Raw genomic sequence first — 19,979 nt, 5'->3', positions numbered from 1 at the left:
ATGTGTCCAAAGTATGATAACCTCAGTTTCAATATTTTAGCTTCTAGTGAAGGTTCTGGTTTACTTGTTCTAACACCCAATGATTTGCCTTTTTTGCAGTCCATGGTATACGCAAAGTTCTCCTTCAGCGCCACATTTCAAATGAGTTGATTTTTCTCTTATCCACTTTTTTCAGTGTCCAACTTTCACATTCATACATAGAGATCAGGAGTACCATGGTCTGAATGATCCTGACTTTAGTGTTCAGTGATACATCTTTGCATTTGAGGACCTTTTCTAGTTCTCTCATAGCTGCCCTCCCCAGTCCTAGCCTTCTGATTTCTTGACTATGGTCTCAATTTTGGTTAATGACTGTTCCAAGGTATTCATAATCCTTGACAAGTTCAATGTCCTCGTTGTCAACTTTAAAGTTACATAACTCTTCTGTTGTCATTATTTTAGTCTTCTTGACATTCAGCTATAGTCCTGCTTTTGTGCTTTCCTCTTTAACTTTCAACAGCATTAGATTCAAATCATTACTAGTTTCCGCTAAGAGTATGGTATCGTCTGCATATCTTAAATTATTGATATTTCTTCCTCAGTTTTCACACCTCCTTCATCTTGGTCCAATCCTGCTTTCCGTATGATATGTTCTGCATATAGATTAAACCAGTAGGGTGATAAAATACACCCCTGTCTCACACCCTTTCTGATGGGGAACCAATCGGTTTCTCCATATTCTGTTCTTACAGTAGCCTTTTGTCCAGAGTATAGGTTGCACATCAGGACAATCAGATGCTGTGGCACCCCCATTTCTTTTAAAGCATTCCATACTTTTTCATGATCTACACAATCCATGGCTTTGCTGTCATCTATAAAGAACAGAGTGATTTCCTTCTGAAATTCCTTGCTCCATTCCATTATCCAACTTATGTTTGCAATATGATCTCTGGTGCCTCTTCCCTTTCTAAATCCAGCTTGGACATCTGACATTTCTCTCTCCATATATGGTAAGAGCCTTTGTTGTAGAGTCTTGAGCATTACTTTACTTGCATGGAATATTAAGGCAATATTTTGATAATTACTGCATTCCCTGGGATCCCCTTTCTTTGGAATTGGGATGTATGTAGAACGCTTCCAGTCTGTGGGCCATTTTTTTCCCCCCAGATTTGTTGACAAATTTTTGTCAAATGTTGGAGAGATTCAGTCTCAGTAGCTTGTAGCATTGGTACACCATATGTTCCTGGTGACTTGTTTCTTCCAAGTATTTTAAGAGCTGCTTTAACTTCACATTCTCAAATTTCTGGTTCTTCATCATATGGTTCCTCCATGGATGAATCTGTCTTCCTTGCATCTCAAGGGAGGGGTTATTAAATAAATGCATGGAGAATCAGTTATTTCCTTCCAACTAATCTCTAGATGGGGAATGGGGGAGTTGTGGTCCTCCAGATGTTGTTTGACTCCAACTCCCATTGGCCCCAGCTAACATTACCAATGGTCAAGGATGATGTGATTTGTAGTCCAGCAACATCTGGAGGTTCCTTATCCCTGCTCTGATAACCTTGTCATTTAGCTCATACGTATGGTCTAGAGTTGTTTTATGTATGGCTATATGGCTATTCATGCAGGGAAAGGGGTGAAAAGAAATTGACCTTGAAAATAAAAGGGGGTTATGGAAAGTTTGGGGTGCCAAGGGGTAGAAATAACTTTAATGTTCAGTGTAGGTTTAGTTTATTAAATTTGTATATCGCTTTACACAAAGAAATCCGAAAGTGATTTGCATTCAAATAAATAAATAAAATTATTATTAAAGACAAATTTAACAGCACAGTCATATCGCTGGTGCTGTTGAAATGCCTGGGTAAGCAAAAACATCTTTTTCTGGAACTGAAACAATGACAAGCTTGATGCTAGACAGGCCTCTTTAGGGAGGGAGGGAGAGAGGGAGGGAGGGGGAGAGGGGGAGAGAATGTTGTGTTATAAATAAGGCCCTTTCTCTCATTGATCTCCCACAGAGGTGGCATGTAGAGGAGGGCCTCAGATGATGATTTTGGAGTCCCTGCAGCTTCATCTGGGGAAATGTGGTCGATCAGGTATAGTGTTCCTGAGCCATATAAGGTTTTAAAGGTCAAAACCAGCACTTTGAATTGGGCAGAGAATTAATGGGCAGACAGTGCAGATTTGGGTCAGAACTTGTGGTTTATGCTCATATCTTCTTGTTCCATCTAACAGATCTAGCAGTCTGCCCTAACTGTAGTTTCTGTATCATCTTTGAAGGCAGCCCAACGTACAGCACATTGCAGTTGTCTAATTCTGAGGTTATCAGAGCATAGAAAACTGAAGTCAGCCTATCGCCATCCAGATAGTGTCATGTGCAGTGACATTATGTGGTGACAAAGTGGTTGAGGTCTCTCTCTCTCTCTCTCTCTCTCATTGAAATCAGGTAGCCAACTTGGTGCCCTCCCAAATGTTATTGGATGGTAGCTCCCATCATCCCTGGTCATGATGGCTGAGGCTGATGGGAGTTTCGGACTGGCAACATCCAGAGATTGCCCTCTGATTTAAACGGTCTACCCATGGTGTCTCATAGCTTCCCAAGGCTGAACAGAAACTGTATCTAATGGTGGCAGGGGTGAAGGGAGATATTGTAACAAGTCAAGTATCCAGAGCAACCCAGAGTTGTATGCTTTATATATAAAGATACAAGGGGGTTGGGAACAGCATAGGCACACAGTCACAAAGTAACAAGCTATGGAGAGACTTAGGCAAAGTCTCTGGGAGTATTGGTTACAGGAAGTGACTGGTCGTGCTGCCTAGCAGTGGGATCTAGTGAGATTTGTGCTAGAGCGGAGTGATAAATCATATAAAGGACGGTCCTGATTGGTGGTGTCCCTGGTGGTGCCTAGTGAAAGGCAGTAGCCACAAGCAGGTGGGAACCTGACAGGGAGAACCAGGGAAGGACGTCACAAGGACCTCGGAGAACAAGAAGCTGAGGCAGTTGCCTGTAAAGTGCTTGAGACTGATGCAATATTTTTGTATGTTTTAAATATTGGTTTTTTTACTTCATTTAGAAAATGAAGAGTCAGAAAGGGCAGAATTATAGTAGAAACGGTTCAGAAAGTGTGGGAAACAGCACCAGAAATCAAGGAAGAGATTATCACTGCTAATTAAGTCATTTTCTTTTGCATAATTCATATATGAATTCTTCCCTTCCCCCCCCAATTTCTTTTTGCTCTCCACCTTGGAAATATTTGCATCCTATACCTTCTCCTGTATTTGCAGTCCACTACAGCCTCATCTGCTATCATTTCTCAGTTGATTGTTTTAAGGACCACAGTGCCTTCCAAATTAAATTATCATGCCTTTTGAAGGGAGCCACTCCACCTAGACAGCTGAGGAGAAGAGTCTCCATATATACTTTTTGATTAAGAATGTTGTTTTGGCAGGGATTCTGGGGTGTTTTTTTTGGGGGGGGAGACTTTTGCTTTCTCCTCCATTGCCGTACTCAGTCTTCAGCAAAAGGTGAGATCTTTAAGAGAGGAGAGCCTACAGCTGAATGAATGGGAATTGCAAGCGTGACCAGGGAGAGAGGAAAGCAGCATGCCCCAGAGGTGGTCTGAGTGGCAGGAATATAAATGGACAAACGTATGAGTGTGCCTGCTGATGAGAAGAGAGAAAGGGGCATAGGCTCACCAGGTGGCTTTGCACATAAGAGGCAGGCTGCAGTTCTGAAGGCATGTTGTTGTAGTTACCACCTGTTCTTCACCCTGAGGAATCAGGGCAAGGCTTTAAAATACATCCCTTAAAACAACTTAGAATAACAAACATCACAAAAATAGGGTGGGCCCTAAAAATATAGACCTCAGGTGTCAAAAGCCAGGGTAAAGAGGTGTGTCCTCAGCATTCACCTAAAACTGTACAGTGAAGGTGCCAGGTGCATCTCTGTAGGGAAGGAGTGTCACAACTTAGAGGCTGCCACAGAGAACCCTCTTTCCCAGGTAACCCCCCCATCCTAGGATTCTGAGCGTGGTGGAGCTACCAAGAGGGCCCCTCTGCTTATCTTAACACCTGAGAGGGCCTGCACTGCAGGGACGTAAGTGGACTTTCAGATGTTTGGGAACTAAGTTGTTTAGGGTTTTAAGCACTAACATGAGCACCTTGAACGGGGCCTGGGAATGAACTGGCAACCACTTGGAACCACAAGGAACTAAAGTAGAAAGCTTCACAGTCAACAGATGGAACCTGATTAGTTTTGCCATAGCCTAATGATTATCAGCTTGTGGTAACAAGGAGGTGGGCTTTTTCACTGCTGGCACCAGTGGTGTGGAATGCCCTCCCTACTGAAATGCAAGTGGTCCCATCTGTATTGGCATTCTGCCGGCTCTTGATGACTTGTCTGTTTAGTTGAGGATTTCCTAACTTGAAACTCCTGTAAAATATTGCTGTTTAACTGTTGGACTATTTTATGGGCTCGTTTTCATTGTACATTTTAATTGTGGATGTTTAACATTTTGATGAAATTGTTATATTGTGTATTTTAGTTGTGGATGTGTTTATTTTTTTGTAATCTGGTTTTATACTTGGAAACTAATTAGAAGCTACCCTGGTAATTAAACGGTAGGGATAGGACCCATTGGCCAGTGCCAGTTCAAAAGCATTCTGTCCACTAGCTGCTGCTTTTAGTGATCCTGTTTTTCCCTTGCAAAGAAATTGATATTAATGTTGATATTTTGAAAGGAAATATCAATATTTTGAAAGGGAATATTGATAAATGAAATATCAATACAATTATTCTTAATATTTTAGAGGTGGATTTTTTTTAAAAAAAAAACTGTTTTCAGAAACAGCCACAGAAAATTGCTACATAAAAATCTGATTCACAACTATAGAGAATTAATGGAAAATTTGATACCAAATCCAAATTTGGCAGAATTCTAGCACATCCCTATTAAACAATAAATAATAATAATAATATTTCAATAAAATAAAATAATATTGCCCAGTTTCACTCTAAGCTTGTGCCTCTTTCCATGTCCTGCTGTACTACATATATTCATTGGGAAAGGCCATAGTTCAATGGGAGAATATCTGCTTTGCATGGAGAGGTTCAATCCCCAGCATCTCTAGGTAGGGTTGGGAGAGAATCCTGTCTGAAATCCTGGAGAGCTGCTGCCAGTCAGTGTAGAGAGTAAGGAGCTAGACGGACTAATGATCTGACTTAGTGTAAGGCAGCTTTCTGTGTTGTATCATTCTGTGTAAGTCCTGTGGCCGATTTTAAGCACTTTGATGGGTGATTGCAGACATGAACATCTTCCTGGACGTCCATGAAATAAGTCAGTATCTTGAGCCTTGGGTTCCCTCCTCCCCTCCACACCCTTTCATGCTAGAGGTCTGGAGAATCTTTTTATTTCTTTTTTTCATGGTCCAAAGTTTTGATGCTATTTTCAGTGGGCAGATGTGTGTGTGGTTTGCCAAGGCTGTATCAGATTACTGCCATCTTTCGGGGCTTTTAACTCTGCAACCCTTTAAAACAACCATAAACACAGAGCACAAAGTGATGTCAAAAGCTCTGTTGGAAGCAGGGAATGAGCGAAGGCGATGTGAACTTTCAAATGCTAGTATATGGAACTCCCCCTCCCCTTCCTTGACATTCCTGCAGATGATCAGTTCTTTCCCAAACTTCTGCTGACTGAGGGCCCCTCCGGAAGTCCTTTGTATTGTGCATTCATGATGTTTTGTGCTCCAGATAGTATTGGGACAGTTATAAGTGATCTTGCTTTCAATAGTGTTTGCACCTGCAAAGGTTTTAGGGTGGACATCCTGCTTTGTTTCCAATCAGTGCATGTTCCCAGCTTCCTGTTGAAATCCTGTAATTTTTGACAGAGCTTGGAAAAGTTACTTTTTTGAACTATAACTTCCATCAACCCATTCCAGTGGCCATGCTGGCTGGGGCTGATGGGAGTTGTAGTTTAAAAAAGTAACATTTCCAAGCTCTGATTTTTGATACCTAGATGGGCCTTTTGGTCTGAACCATCTGGGTTGTTCTTATGTATGAAGGGCAGCAGATGTATGATGGATAAGGATGGAGGAATCCATCCATTTCCGGTATCTTGGTTCCTCATTTTTCCAGTCTTAAATTCAGTTCTGCAGCAATTTGCTTTTTTATTTTCATCCTCATGAAAAATCTTCAGCATTTTGGTGTGATTTTCTCTCTCTGCAGATTAGACTAATGAGCATGTTTTTGCAAGCAATTTTTCCTAACATAATGCAGTTTTGTATGTTATTTTCACTAATACCTGAAAGATAATCTCACCCCTTATATACTTAGTCGATCACTCTGCAGGTGAGGGCCTCTTTCAGATACCATCTGCTCAGGAGTTCTGTTCTGCGCATTATTAAATATAAATATTTATTATGATTATTAAATATAAATATTAAACAGGTGTCATCTCTATTATCTTTTTGGTGACTGCTGAAGACCTTTCTCTTTCAACAAGCGCTTTAAGTAGATACCTTTTACCCAGTCTGCATCTGTACTGGAGTTTTTAAAAAGATGTTTTTAAATGTGTTTTTATTGTTTGCCACCCTGGGCTCCTTTTGGGAGGATGAGTGGGATATCAATTAAACAAACAAACTATATATTCATTTTTATACACACTTTCCCCTAATTTTGATTTTCTCTACTTCCTGGCATTTAGCTTAGTTTTGTTCTTTCATGTAAACTGCTTCTGGGGGCCTCTAGAATGATAGAAGTTGTAATCCAACAACACCTGGAAGGTCACAGGTTTCCCCACTCTGGTCTTAACTTAACCTGCTGTGCAGGCTTATTTTGAGGGTGAAAATGAGATGGACCCATCTACATCTTCCCCCTCCTCCACTCTAGTCCACACCAAACACCTTGGAAAGGTGGGGGATACAAATATGACGTTATTTATTTATTTATTTTGAAAAAGAACCGAACCTGTGGAGCCAAATTTGGAGAATTGTTTGTGCAATTGAAACAGTAGGAGTTTGGCGAGTGATGGAATGCTCAGTTTGGAGTTTCCGTGGGATAATGAGTTAACTCATTAGCTCACTTGCTTAACATGATGCTGACAACTGTGCACAGCCTTATTCTTGTTCTACCTCTCTTGCGTTTTTTAAAAAAAAATAAAGGAAGGAAGCAGTAGGCTACTGCAACCATTATTAGAAACTACAAGTGGGATCTGCAACAAAATGTTGCAATGTGCAATTCCTATTCAGGATTCCAGACCGTCCATTCCTTTCCCTTCTCAATAGTCAGTGTTCTACCCTGCTGAGTGCATTCTGTCTTCATTGGGTTGCTTTGGGATTCTCCCCACCAAAGATATGTAAATATATTTATCTTTTTGCCCAGGTTTTCCCCTGAGCCATTAAAACTGGACCCTGTTTTATGTGTTTGAATCTTCTGGATTTCTGTTTTTTATGGCTTCTGTTTATATGAAGGTTTTTATATGTCTTTATGTGTTTTTATATTGCTGTTTTACTAGTTTTAGGTTGTGATTTTGCTTTAATGTGTTAATGATGTGTTATTTGTTTTTGAGACTATACGCTGCTTAGAGATTTTTTGAAATATTAAGCAGTATATATATATATGCTTATAAATAAACAAAATGGGGATTAGATAAACCCTTAGAGGAGGATAGTTCCGTCAATGGCTTTTAGCCATGGTCATCCATATTCACAGGTAGAATATATCTGGTGAACTTCTCAGCAAACAGCAGATGAGGGCTCCCCCCCCCGCTTGTGAATTTCCTGAAGGCATCTGATTGGCAATTGTGGGGAAATGGATATTGAACTAGTTGGACATTTTGGTCTGATCCAATAGGGCTCTTATGTTCCACCCTAGAATATGTTTCTTAGATATTAGCTTTCAGGCTTCTAAACTCTCCTTTCCTTCTCCCAGTGACGGAAAGCCGGGGGATCCTGGAAAGCATCCAGAGATTCTCCTTGCTGCCAACGTATCTGCCTGTGAGTTACCACATCCACAATGCAGACGTTTCCTTCTTTCTTAAAGAAGCAAACCAGGATATCATGAGGAACTCTAGCCTTCAGTCACGAGTGGAGTCCTTCCTAGTCTATAAATCCAAAAGGCCACCCATCCTGAATGCAACCTACGGGCCTTTTTCAATTGAGCAAGTCATTCCCCAGGACCTATTGTCCCCTTCAAGCCCATTTGGATCGACTGCCCCCAAGTTCTCCTTTAACTGGAAGTTGAAGGCATACATCATGAACAACAAAGTCTACCTGAGTCGGCCCAAAGTCCAGATCCTGTTCTATATAGTCGGGAGGGATTGGGATGATTACAGTGTTACTGAAAAGCTGCCATGCTTAAGGGTCTTTGCTTTCCGAGAGACAAGGGAAGTCCGAGGTAGCTGTAGGCTGAAAGGAGATCTTGGATTGTGTGTGGCTGAACTGGAACTTCTCCCCAGCTGGTTCAACCCACCAACGGTGGTTGCTGGCCGTAAGAAACCGCTGAATCAGTCAGAAGGGAGCCCAGTGGAACTTTACTATGCTATCCAACCAGGGGATGAGAAAGGGGATTGCGCTAAGGAGGATCTAAGGAAAAACAACGGGATCAGACCTGGGCGCAATGATATTGATGAATCGGGGCCACCACTGCAGAGGATCGGGAGTGTGTTCCTCTACCAGACACGAGGTAGCCCTTCCTTAAGTGAAATGCGGTTGGATAGTAACATTGCTATCCAGTATATACCAAAGACTGTCAAACGTGGGGATGTTTTGACTTTTGTGGTATCTATTGCTAAAAATTCAACAGAGGACCAGTTCACCTTGAGGTAAGACAACCAGTTCTCTATATGAAAATCAGATGAATTTATTCTTCCCTGTGAATGTTAACTCTCCTTTGGATGTTCCAATTTAATTTCATTGTTTGCTTTAATGTCCACTGAATATTTTGATATCTTTTACCATGTTGTTGATGATTTGCTTCAGTGTTTATATTGTATTTCAGTGCTTAAAGTGTGTCAGTGTATGACAGTTGACAAATAATAGTATTTCAAATGGTGACAGGCAATGGTGGAACAGAGTTGACAGCATCCGCAAATTGGCATGCAGTAGTAATTTAGCTTTTGACTGTATTTGATAGTTATTGTGCAATGGTATTATTTGATGGCTGGCATACTATTGTATTTAGGGAGAGGACCACTGTGTAGTGGTAGGGCTTTCTATGCAGATGATTCCAGTTTCAGTTCAGATAGTCAAACTTGGTTGCCAACCAAACTTGAGTATTTTATTGCTATATAGAAAGCCGAGAGAAAGTATCTGAAGCCTGAGAAAAGTGTCAAATCAACCATCTTGGACCCTACGTTTGGCAGGGGAGGCCCTGCTGGTGGTGCTGCCACTGGGGGCTGCTAGGTTGGCATTGACCTATAACAGGGCCTTTTCAGTGGCAGTTTTCTTGCTTGTGGAATACCTCCTTGGTGAGGTGCATCTGTCTTCGTCATCACTGACCTTGAGGTGGAGTTCCTGTTCACCTAGATATTTGATGGCTGAAATACACGGTTCCTGAGATCACTGTTTGAAGTAATGTTTTTAACCGTTTTTATAATATTTTTAACTGTTCTTAGAATGTTTTTAAAAAATATTTTTTATTGAAGGGTTTGCCAGCTGGCATTATCGTTGTTTGTTGTTGTTATCTCTTCATTCAAATGCAGGGAAGGGAGTCTTTTAACCTCATGGTGCATCTTCCTCCTTGTCCCTGTTTGAAATTCAAGGTCAGAGATTAGCCCCTAAGACTCTGATTTGTTCCTTACTCTGCCAATATATTTTGTTTTGGATGCAGCCGCTGGGTTTGTGGTGAACTTTTGTGAAGGAACGAGGGAGAAGCTTGTTAGCTTTGTCGACGGTTACTCTTGTCTCAGATGGTGATGAGCATTAGGGTCCCTCCTGGCAAAACATATTGCTTTGATCTTGTGAGAGTTATTCACATTGTGGAATTTTGGTGGCGGTGTTATTTTTGAGGAGCCTTTGGAAACTCATCATAAAAGTATCTGTGCATGTTTGCTGAGTTCTGACTTTTGGTGGCAAATTTTAGAAATTCTAGGCCACTCATTACTATCCCACGGGGTGGAGAACCTCGGGAACAGCAGTGGCCCTCTAGGCCTCTCTGTTTGGCCCCCAGGACTCTCCCCAGGCTACATCCCTCCATAACCCTTTCCCAGACAAAACTCCTCACAGGCTCATTGCTTGGAAAAGTTACTTTTTTAAACTACAACTTCCATCAGCCCCAGCCAGCATGGCCACTGGATTGGGCTGGTGGGAGTTGGAGTTCAAAAAAGGAACTTTTCCAAGCTCTGCTGGTTCTCCTTTTCATCCTTCCCAGATGTTTTTGTCTGGCTGGAATGTGTCCCTGAATAATGCCTCTTGGTTGCCTGGATGGAGGACAGAGAGGGGTGTGTGGGAACTAGCTCACTATACGTGGGTAACGTTGACATTTGTTGCTTGGCCTGCTTTTGCCTCTGGCTCTCCCCACTGCTGGCGTGTGGCCCCTGGAAGGTTGTCCAGGAGGGAAGGTGGCCCTCAGGCTGAAAAAGCATTACCACCCCTGTCTTTCTGTGTGTACTAACAGCATGATCTTCTGCATGCCTACTCAGAAGGAAGTCCCATTGAATTCAACCTAAAATGTATTGTAAAAAAAATCAAATTTAATCAGTCTCTGGAAATTTCAGTTGTTCCGGAATGCAGCAGTAAGGAGTAGTAGTAAGTCGTTGCACCCTGTATTACATTGTGCAGAACAGGGGTTTGGCTAGATGATCTCTCCCTTCCATTGCAGTGGTTCTATGCATCCTGACTATGAAAGCTAGATTGCTTGGAACATATGATAGAATCTTCTTTGTGGTGGGGACCTTGATAGTTTGTTTGGCTCCCTCTCTGTCTCTCTCTTACCACTTGGTTAGGCCGTTGTTGTTGAGGATCATGATATTTCAGATGAACTCACACTTTGCCTTGTTTGATTTTAATGGCTGAGCTTGATATATATTTTTTCCTCTGCTATTGTCTTTTACCTTTTTTTTTTAAAGAAAAAAGCAAGAAGCCATCCCGAGTACCATCTTCTCACGTGAAAGGGCAGGGAAGACATTTTCTCCTATTCTTTAATCATCCGAAAATATGATGTCAGGCTTTAAAACAACCCAACTCTTCCAAGATACTGCCTGTGAAACATGCACTATGTGTTTACTAACACTAAATAATGGAAAACAACAGGATGAGATCAGAACACCATTATCACCGCAACACAAACAAATACTACATTAAAAAATTAACATAAAAATGGCAAAATACACATTCTCATCACACAGAGGAAAATATCCTAGACAGCAGTAAAAAGCATAAAAGGCAGCAGCAGTGAAATTAAAGCTTACATTAGGCTTTTGCCTGGAAAAAAATAGAAAAAGGATTTCACTGATTGTCTTAATGGCACAACCCTATACATCTCTATGCAGAAGAAGTAAGGCCCATCGACTTCAATGAAGCTTACTTTTAGGTAAATGTACAGTATATAAGATTTCAGCCTAAGCTGCAGATAACAAAGGGTATGTGGCAGAGCTACACTACTGGGGAGTTCTCTGCCCTTTAATTATAGAACTCCCCACCAGAATTCATTCAGAAAGCAAGCATTTCTGATAAACTATGAGTACATCGGGAAACATTGTTCCAGACATCGCTGTTTATGTATGCAAAGACCATATTTTTGAAACGTGTTCCTTGTGCCAAGCTGCTGCAAAAGCAGCTGGTTGAGGACCATCTTCATAAAGCTCCCTTGATTCCCCAGGTGTGGATGAGATTTTGCAGTTTCATGACACGTTTGAAAAACGGTGTGTTCCGGAACTGGAAAGAGAGATTTTGTCAAGCGTGCAACAGTGCTTTGTTTCTGACAATATTTAAGCAAGGCTTGGTGAGTAGGCAAGTGGCACCCCCCTGGTGTGTTAAATCGGGGAGGGGTGGAAGCAAGCCTTTACACATTGAAGACAAAAATATAAAAACAAAACAAAAACCATCATCTGTCTTGAATGAAACCTCGTGGTTTCTAATAGTACTGGCGAAAAGTTTAGGAATGATGAATATTTTGTTAAATTTGGTGCTCATAGGTGGGAGACTGCAGCAAAAGGGGACATAATCTCATTGCCTGTATAGTTTCAGTCACACACAGACACAAGTTACATCCAGACTAGATTGGAGGCTGCCACTTGGAAACTTCAGCTGATACAGAACAGGGAAAAGCAATTTCCCCTGTGTAATGCATTGTTTGTATTTTCACAGATCTCTGCATTTCCCCATAATACATACATTTTTGTACACATTTTTGGGTTGGAGAAATTTGAAGCAGTGGAAATTTGAAGGATAACTGAGTTTTGGTTTGTGTATTGGTCTGGAAAGTGTGAATTGGGTAAGTTCACATTACAATGCAAACTGAACCAACATTTTCTCCCATCTCTGTTGAGGTGGGGCCAATTCAAAATTCTGGTTTTTAGTTTTTAAGCCAAATAACTTACCAAAGCCTGCTGTATTAGGGGGGATTGCTTGCAAAAATGTATGTATGAGGAAAAAACCTGGGTACAAGAAAGCATAAGTTAGGAGAAATGCATCTCTTTGCCTACAGACCCTTTTGGGTGTTAAGATTGGCAGAGGGGGCCCTCTTGATAGTGCATTGCCCTCAGAGTTTTTGAGGAGTGGGGGCCTGGGAGAGGACACTTTCTGAGGTGGCTCCTTGATTGTGGCCTCCCCTCCCTGCAGAAGTATGTCTGGCACCTCTGTTATATAGTTTCCACTGTATGCTGAAGATACAGCTCTTTACCTTGGCCTTTGACACCGAGATCTGTATTTTCAGGACACTCCCCCCCCCGCCCCCGTTCCAGTAACTGTGGTTTGTTTTAACTGTTTTTAGTGTTGGATTTTGAACTGTTGTGACCTGCCCTGGGACTTGCTGGTGAAAGGCAGGAAATAAACAAACAACCAAATAAATAAAGCATATGCTTGTTCTGTTCGGTGTGTACTTTAAAAACACATGCACAAACACGCAAACTATGCAGAAATGGGGTGAATGAATTTAAGACTGGATGAATGAGAAACGGAAAGAAATTGAAACGGAAAGGTTTATTCGTCCTGGTTTCATTTAGAAAGCGGTGGTTACCCAGCCTCATGCAGATTTTGGGCAAGAAAGCAGAAAATTTTATTGGATTTTTTTCCTCTGTCAAAATGAGACTGTTAAGCACAGGGAGAAAAATTATTTTTAGCAATGATGCATCGTCCTCAGTACTTTGCACCTTTCACGTTACATTTTCTTCACGTCTATTCCTTTTGCCATATTCATCACATACTCCTGGGGGGAGCATTATTTCAGGTTTCATATGCTTCAATGGGCCCTACGTACCAATCGGGTGGCCCCTATTTTCTGGTTAACCGATGCCACTTCTTCTTTACCTTTCTGTTTGTGTGTTGGAATTGCTTTTTAATATGTTCTTAAAGCTTCTTTAAAAAATTTTTTTTGTTTCTAAAGAAGTTTTGTTTTAATATATTTTAAAGGATTTTTTGGTAATATATTTTCAAGTCTGTTTTTAAGATGTTTTAAAGTGTTCTTCGTTTTTATGATGTTTTAAGTGTTTTGTTTGCCGCCCTGGGCTCCTACTGGGAAGAAGGGTGGGATATTAATAAATAAATAAATAAAATTGATTAAATAATTCAAACGGTACACACCATATTAACCATCCTCTACAAAAATAAATGTCTTTCAGGCATTATATTCGCATAGTTGCCCTTCCAATAATTAATAAAGCATGTCCTTCTCTCTGTAAGCATATTTTACTAAGATGTAAGCACATAAGATTGCATGGAAGGAACGGCGGGATAGAAATATAATACATAAATAAATAAGAAAACTGAAAATGTCTGTTTCTCCAGTATACTGATTCCATTAATTTGTCCGTTTCTGCCATCTCAACACATTTCAATAGGCATTCCCAAACAGGGGTGTGTGGATATTTCCATTTTTGCACCCACATTTTTTTTTGCTGCAATCAGCATAACTACTGTGAAAGATTGAAAAGGGGCATTTTTCGCAATCACATTAAACAGTAGGGCTGTGCACCAGTCCCGGCTAGACCCTGATCCAGCACCAAATCAGCCGAATTGGGTCAAGGTAGCTCCAAATTGCCCCCAATGGGTCACCCCATCTGAAGCAATCTGGGGCTGTCAAAAGAAGGGATGGTCAGGTGGCAGGGAGAAAGGGAATCAGGTAGTAAATGCATAGCTGAAGCAGCACCCAACAGGATTGAACTCGCCACTCATCAGCTGTTAAGCAGAGGGTTCCGCCCTGCTCTCTACAGGAGTTTTCTGCATCAGTGCATGTGGGAAAAAGCAGAACCCAGCAGTATTGAGCACAGCAACTCCTTCTGCCCCCCTGACTACATGTTTAATCAGGGTTTTAAAACGTGATTAAACATTAGGGCTGGCCTCCCCAAATCTGGGTCAAGGATGATCTGAAGTGCCAGATGAGGAGCTGGGATTTCACAGCTCTATTAAATGGGGCCAATGTTGGTATTAGTCTCAAATGTACAGCCTACCATGTTTACTATAGGTCTCACTAGATGGGTAGCATCCAGTGTTCTACTTATAGTAGAACCATTCAAAATAATTTATTTATTTATTATTTGATTTATATCCCGCCTTCCTCCAAGCAGGAGCCCAAGGCGGCATGACTAACTAACTTAGGTCCATTGATTTCAGTGGGTCTGCTCTGAGTAGAACCTAGTTGGATACTAGCCTTCTGCTTCCAAGAATCGTAGGTCTTTCTGACATCACCACCACATAGATTACAAATGTTACCTTCATTGTTTCAGCCCACTGAGTTGAATGGGACTTAGTCCAAAGCAAGATTGTAGCCACGATTTCTTATTTTGGAATGAAAGGGGGGAAAAGGTGATGACTCCTGGCTTTTACATCGAGCTGCAGTCCTATGCGCTTACATCTTTGTAAACCTGCAAAGGATCAGGCTGCAAACATCCTTTCTACTAAAGCATTCTCAAGAGTCAAAGTCCTGTTAGCCTGTTTCCTAACATGCCCTGCTGTGAAAGCCTTTGCAGAGTCAATTAACGTAAGGCCCAGGAAGCAGAGCAATATGAGTTTGTTTCAGGCAGTGATCCTTGACATGAAGACAGAAATGATGCAAGCACTCAAGTCCTCTTCAAGCATTTACTGTGGTTACATTTTTGAAAATCGAAATGGACTGCCTTCAAATCGATCCCGACTGATGTTGACGTTATGAATAGGGTTTTCATGGTAAACGGTATTCAGAGGTGGTTTACTATTGCCTTCCTCTGAGGCTGAGAGGCAGTGAATGGCCCAAGGTCACCCAGGGAGCTTCATGGCTGTGTGGGGATTCGAACCCTGGTCTCCCAGGTTGTAGTCCAGCACCTTAACCACTATGCCACACTGGCTCTCTGGTTACATTTTTATACCTCCTAATAACTAAGGAATGGTGACCTAAGCTCAGTGGTGGAATGTTTGCTTAGTTTGCTTAGACCCAGTGCCTACAGGAGGAAGGGGACCACCACCGTCCAGGGAAGAAGGAGAGCCATTTGCTGCTGCCTGCCTGCCTGCCTGCCTGCTTGCTTCTGCTGCTGCTCAGCTTGGCTACCACCACCGCCCTCTCCCTGTTGGACTTCTGCTCTGCAGGGGTCACGCCTTGCAGGCCCAGGCCCCCAGGTACTCAGCCAGCTGTTGCTGATAGCTTCCACCTGTCCCTTCCCTGGAGGGGATACATAAGCTGGCTGGCTGAGGTGGCTCCTGCTTTGCAGATTGCCTGGCTTTTTGAGGGTGGAGTCATGTGCCTGGGAGAGAGGACTCAGAGCCAGGTGGGGAGACTTGAGGGCCCCCCAATCAGTGTAGTGACAGGTAGAGGGAGATATGGTGTTGTGAGGAGGACTTGCCGGGTAAGGGGAACGCAGCCAAGGCAGTTAACGACTGTGCCTTGTTCCGGTCCTCTCCACACCCACAGGTTTGTTGGTTGCCCTATCAGCCAGCTCTCAGACCTCCAGATGCTGCTTCTAAACGCCAGATCGGTGCACAATAAGGTATCATTCATTCATGATTTAATTGTGGATGAGGCAGCCGATCTGGCATTTATAACTGAGACCTGGGTGGATGAGCAGGGAGGAGTCAGTCTCTCCGAGCTACGTCTGCCAGAGTACCTGACTCAGCATCAGGGTAGACCTGAGGGTCGGGGAGGGAGGGTTGCTGTGGTTTATAGGAGCTCCATGTCCCTCTGCAAGCACCCTGTCCATGTGACTACTGGTCTGGAGTGTTTGCACCTTGTGTTGGGTCAGTGGGACAGACTGGGGATTCTGTTGGTGTACCACCCACCCCACTGCCCAACAGACTCCCTAGCTGAGCTGACAGAGGTGGACTCGAGTGTACTGTTGAGATCTCCCAGACTGTTGGTTCTGGGGGATGTCAACATCCATGCCGAGGCCACTTTATCAGGGGCGGCTCAGGATTTCATGGACTCCATGACAACCGTGGGACTGTCCCAATATGCCATTGGCCCAATACATGTAGCAGGGCATACTCTAGACTTGGTTTTTGCAACTGGACATGGAGTTGGTGATCAGAATGTGGGGGGCCTTACATCAGTCTCTCCGTCATGGACAGATCACTGCTTGCTGAAGTTCAGACTTACAGCGGCTTTTCCCCTCTGCAAGGGTGGGGGACCTATTAAGTTGGTCCGCCCCCAGAGACTAATGGATCCAGATGGTTTCCAAAGGGCTCTGGGGAATTTTCCGGCTTATAGGGTGGCGCTCCTGTCGAAACCCTGGTTGAACTGTGGAATACAGAAATGACCTGGGCGTTTGACATGATTGCTCCTGAGCGCCCTCTCCTGTGTAGAGCTCATACAACTCCATGGTATACCCCAGATCTGAGAGCGATGAAACAATATAGGAGATGGCTTGAGTGCAGATGGAGCCAAACTCCTAGTGGATGCAGTTATACACTGGTAAGTGCCTATGGTAAGCTGTATTTAGGGGCAGTAAGGGCAGCAAAAAACCAATATTTTGCTGCCACTATCAGATCATCAATCTGCCGCCCAGTGGAGCTCTTCAGAATTGTCCGGGGGCTATTACACTCTGGCCCCAGGGACATGGTAGAACCATCTGAGCCCCACTGTAATGAATTTGCTAGGCACTTCCAGGATAAAATCTTTAGCCTCCGCCAGGACTTAAACTCCAGTGTTATAGCAGGTGAATCAAGCGAGGTATCCAGAGCATAGCCTTGTCCCGATTTCTTGGATGAGTTTCAGTTGGTGCTGCTTGACGTTGACAAGGTGCTTGGACAGGTTCATGCCACCACTTCTGTGATGGATCCTTGCCCTTCTTGCCTAATAAAAGCTAGCAAGGATGGAACAGCCGGCTGGGCCAGGGAAGTGATTAATGCCACTCTGCGAGAGGGGGTGGTCCCTGGCTGCCTGAAAGAGGCGGTAGTGAGACCACTGCTGAAGAGACCCTCCTGGATCCAGAAAATCTTAATAATTATAGGCTGGTGGCAAATGTTCCATTCCTGGGCAAGGTCCTTGAACGAGTGGTGGCTGGCCAGCTCCAGACACTCTTGGATGAGACCGATTATCTGGATCCATTTTAGTCGGGTTTCAGGCCTGGTTTTGGCACGGAAACAGCCTTGGTCGCCCTGTATGATGATCTTTGTCAGGAGAAAGACAGGGGGAGTGTGACTCTGTTGATTCTCCTTGATCTCTCAGTGGCTTTCGATACCATCATCCATGGTATCCTTCTGGGACGACTGGCTGAGTTGGGAGTTGGAGGAACTGCATGGCAGTGGTTCCGGTCCTACTTGGTGGGTCGGCTTCAGAAGGTGGTGCTTGGGGAGCATTGTTTGGCACCCTGGACTCTCCAGTATGGGGTTCTGCAGGGGTCAGTTTTGTCCCCCATGCTGTTCAACATCTACATGAAACCGTTGGGTGTGGTCATCCAGAGATGCTGCTAGTGGGTGGTTCTTCTGACTGGATGGTGGATGCTCAACCTGTCCTGGATGGGGTTGCACTCCTCTTGAAGGAGCAGGTTCGTAGCTTAGGGTTTCTCCTAGAACAATCTCTGTCACTTGAGGCTCAGGTAGCCTTGGTGGCATGGAGTACCTTCTATCAAATTTGGTTGGTGGCCCAGCTACACCTCTATCTGGACAGGGATAACCTGGCTTCAGTTGTCCATGCTTTGGTAACCTCCCAGTTAGATTACTGCAATGCACTCTATGTGGGCTGCCTTTGAAGACGGTTTGGAAACTGCAGCTTGTGCAAAATGTAGCAGCCAGATTGGTAACGGACCAGACGGTTCGAACATATAAAACCGATTCTGGCCCACTTGCATTGGCTGTCTGTATGCTTCCGAGCTCAATTCAAAGTGCTGGTTTTAACCTATAAAGCCTTACACGGCTTGGGACCACAATACCTGATGGAATGCCTCTCCTGACACGAACCCACCCGTACACTATGCTCAACATCCAAGGCCCTCCTCCGGGTGCCTACTCCAAGGGAAGCTGTGATTCTGACAACAAGGGACAGGGCTTTCTCAGTGGTGGCCCCGAAATTATGAAATGAGTCATGTGACGAAGTGCGCCTGGCGACAACACTGTTATCTTTTGGGCGCCAGGCCAAGACTTTCCTCTTCTCTCAGGCATTTTGGCATGTGTTTTTAAATTGGTTTTTTAAGTGTTTTTAAATTTGTATATTTGTGTGTTTGTTTTTAATGTTTTTAATTGTTGTAAACCAGCCAGAGAGCTTTGGCTATGGGGCGTTATACAAATGTGATAAATAATAATAATAAATAATAGCATGCAGGAGGACTCAGGTTCAGTCTCTGCATTTCTGTGTAATGCTGGGAAAGGTCCTTGCCTGGAACCTTGGAGAGCCACTGCCTGTCAGCATTGATGCTGCTGGGCTTATTAATGTTAATATTATTAATAATATTTAGATTTATTAGTTGCTTGTTACCTGACTTAGGTTGTTATATCATACTATAAATCAAAATAATCATAAAACAACAACCCCAACCCCCACATAGCCACAGAAACCTTTGACAGCACATAAACATACAGTGTACAAACAGCCTCATCTTTGTCTATCAGATTCTTGGGAATGGATCAATGTTCTTCCTATGTTCAGCTACAGCAATATTCCCAACACGGGGTTGGCTGTGGATATGTAGAAACTAGCATGCTGTGCAAAGGTAAAATCTACAAGAAGTCCTTTGACCACTTCTGCCTCTGGCCCCACTCATCCCTGACATGTGGCCCCAGATAGTTGCCCAGGAGAGGATGCGGCCCTTGATTTGAAAAAGGTTTGCTATCCCAAACATATATTAATTTCTCTGTTTATATACCAGTGGCTACTCGGTCCCAGTTTGTGAGTTGGCCCATAGATATATGTACTCTGAATGCCAGATATTCAGATGCGTTCAGTCCTGTTTTTAGCTGTTGTATGTGGTCCCTACTGTTTTTGTTTTTAAATTTTTATGTATTTTTAATTTATTTATTTTTATTAACTGTAAGTCACTTTGAGTGTGCACATGTGTATAAAAAAGCGACGAACAAATTCAAATTAAGGAACAAAACCAGCCAGCGACCTCTTCCAAGTAGGTGGAACCTACTCCAGTTCTTGTCAGCTGACATAAAGCTTCAGTTGGCCCTAGCTCCCTGCATTAGGTGCCTGTGGAGGAGCATGATTCAGTCAGCAGAAGGATGTTTTCGTCTGCTCTGTGATCAGACCTGAGTTGGGTCTGATGCTGCCTGCTTCCCTTCTGCGTTTCAAGCTCCCTTGGAATGGGACATATCTGCACAAATCCTCAGAATGTATCCCTGCCAATTCCTGCAGTCATAAGGAGTTGTGGGTCATTTCAGCTCAGCACTGCCTCTAACTGGTGGCTACAGTGCTGACTCAAAATGATAGAAGGGCCCTTGGCAGA

At 43.2% G+C, this 19,979-nt stretch overlaps 1 protein-coding gene across 3 annotated transcripts in view; it reads left to right on the top strand.

Moving 5' to 3' along the window:
* Positions 1–19,979, top strand: part of LOC133373538 (transmembrane protein 132D-like) — a 456,085-nt gene that overhangs the window by 11,761 nt on the left and 424,345 nt on the right. For 2 of the 3 annotated variants that reach the window (XM_061603509.1, XM_061603508.1), the window contains exon 2: positions 7,904–8,795. In XM_061603509.1, coding sequence (XP_061459493.1) covers positions 8,032–8,795 — 764 coding nt within the window. In that variant the 5' untranslated portion in view covers positions 7,904–8,031. Of the gene's footprint in view, positions 1–2,008; positions 2,073–7,903; positions 8,796–19,979 lie in introns of those variants that run through there. The other variant, XM_061603507.1, reaches the window with a different exon arrangement.

The sequence above is a fragment of the Rhineura floridana genome, chromosome 19, assembly GCF_030035675.1.
Source record: "Rhineura floridana isolate rRhiFlo1 chromosome 19, rRhiFlo1.hap2, whole genome shotgun sequence".
In the NCBI taxonomy this organism is placed as follows: Eukaryota; Metazoa; Chordata; class Lepidosauria; order Squamata; family Rhineuridae; genus Rhineura; species Rhineura floridana.
This window is presented reverse-complemented; position numbering and strand designations above follow the sequence as displayed.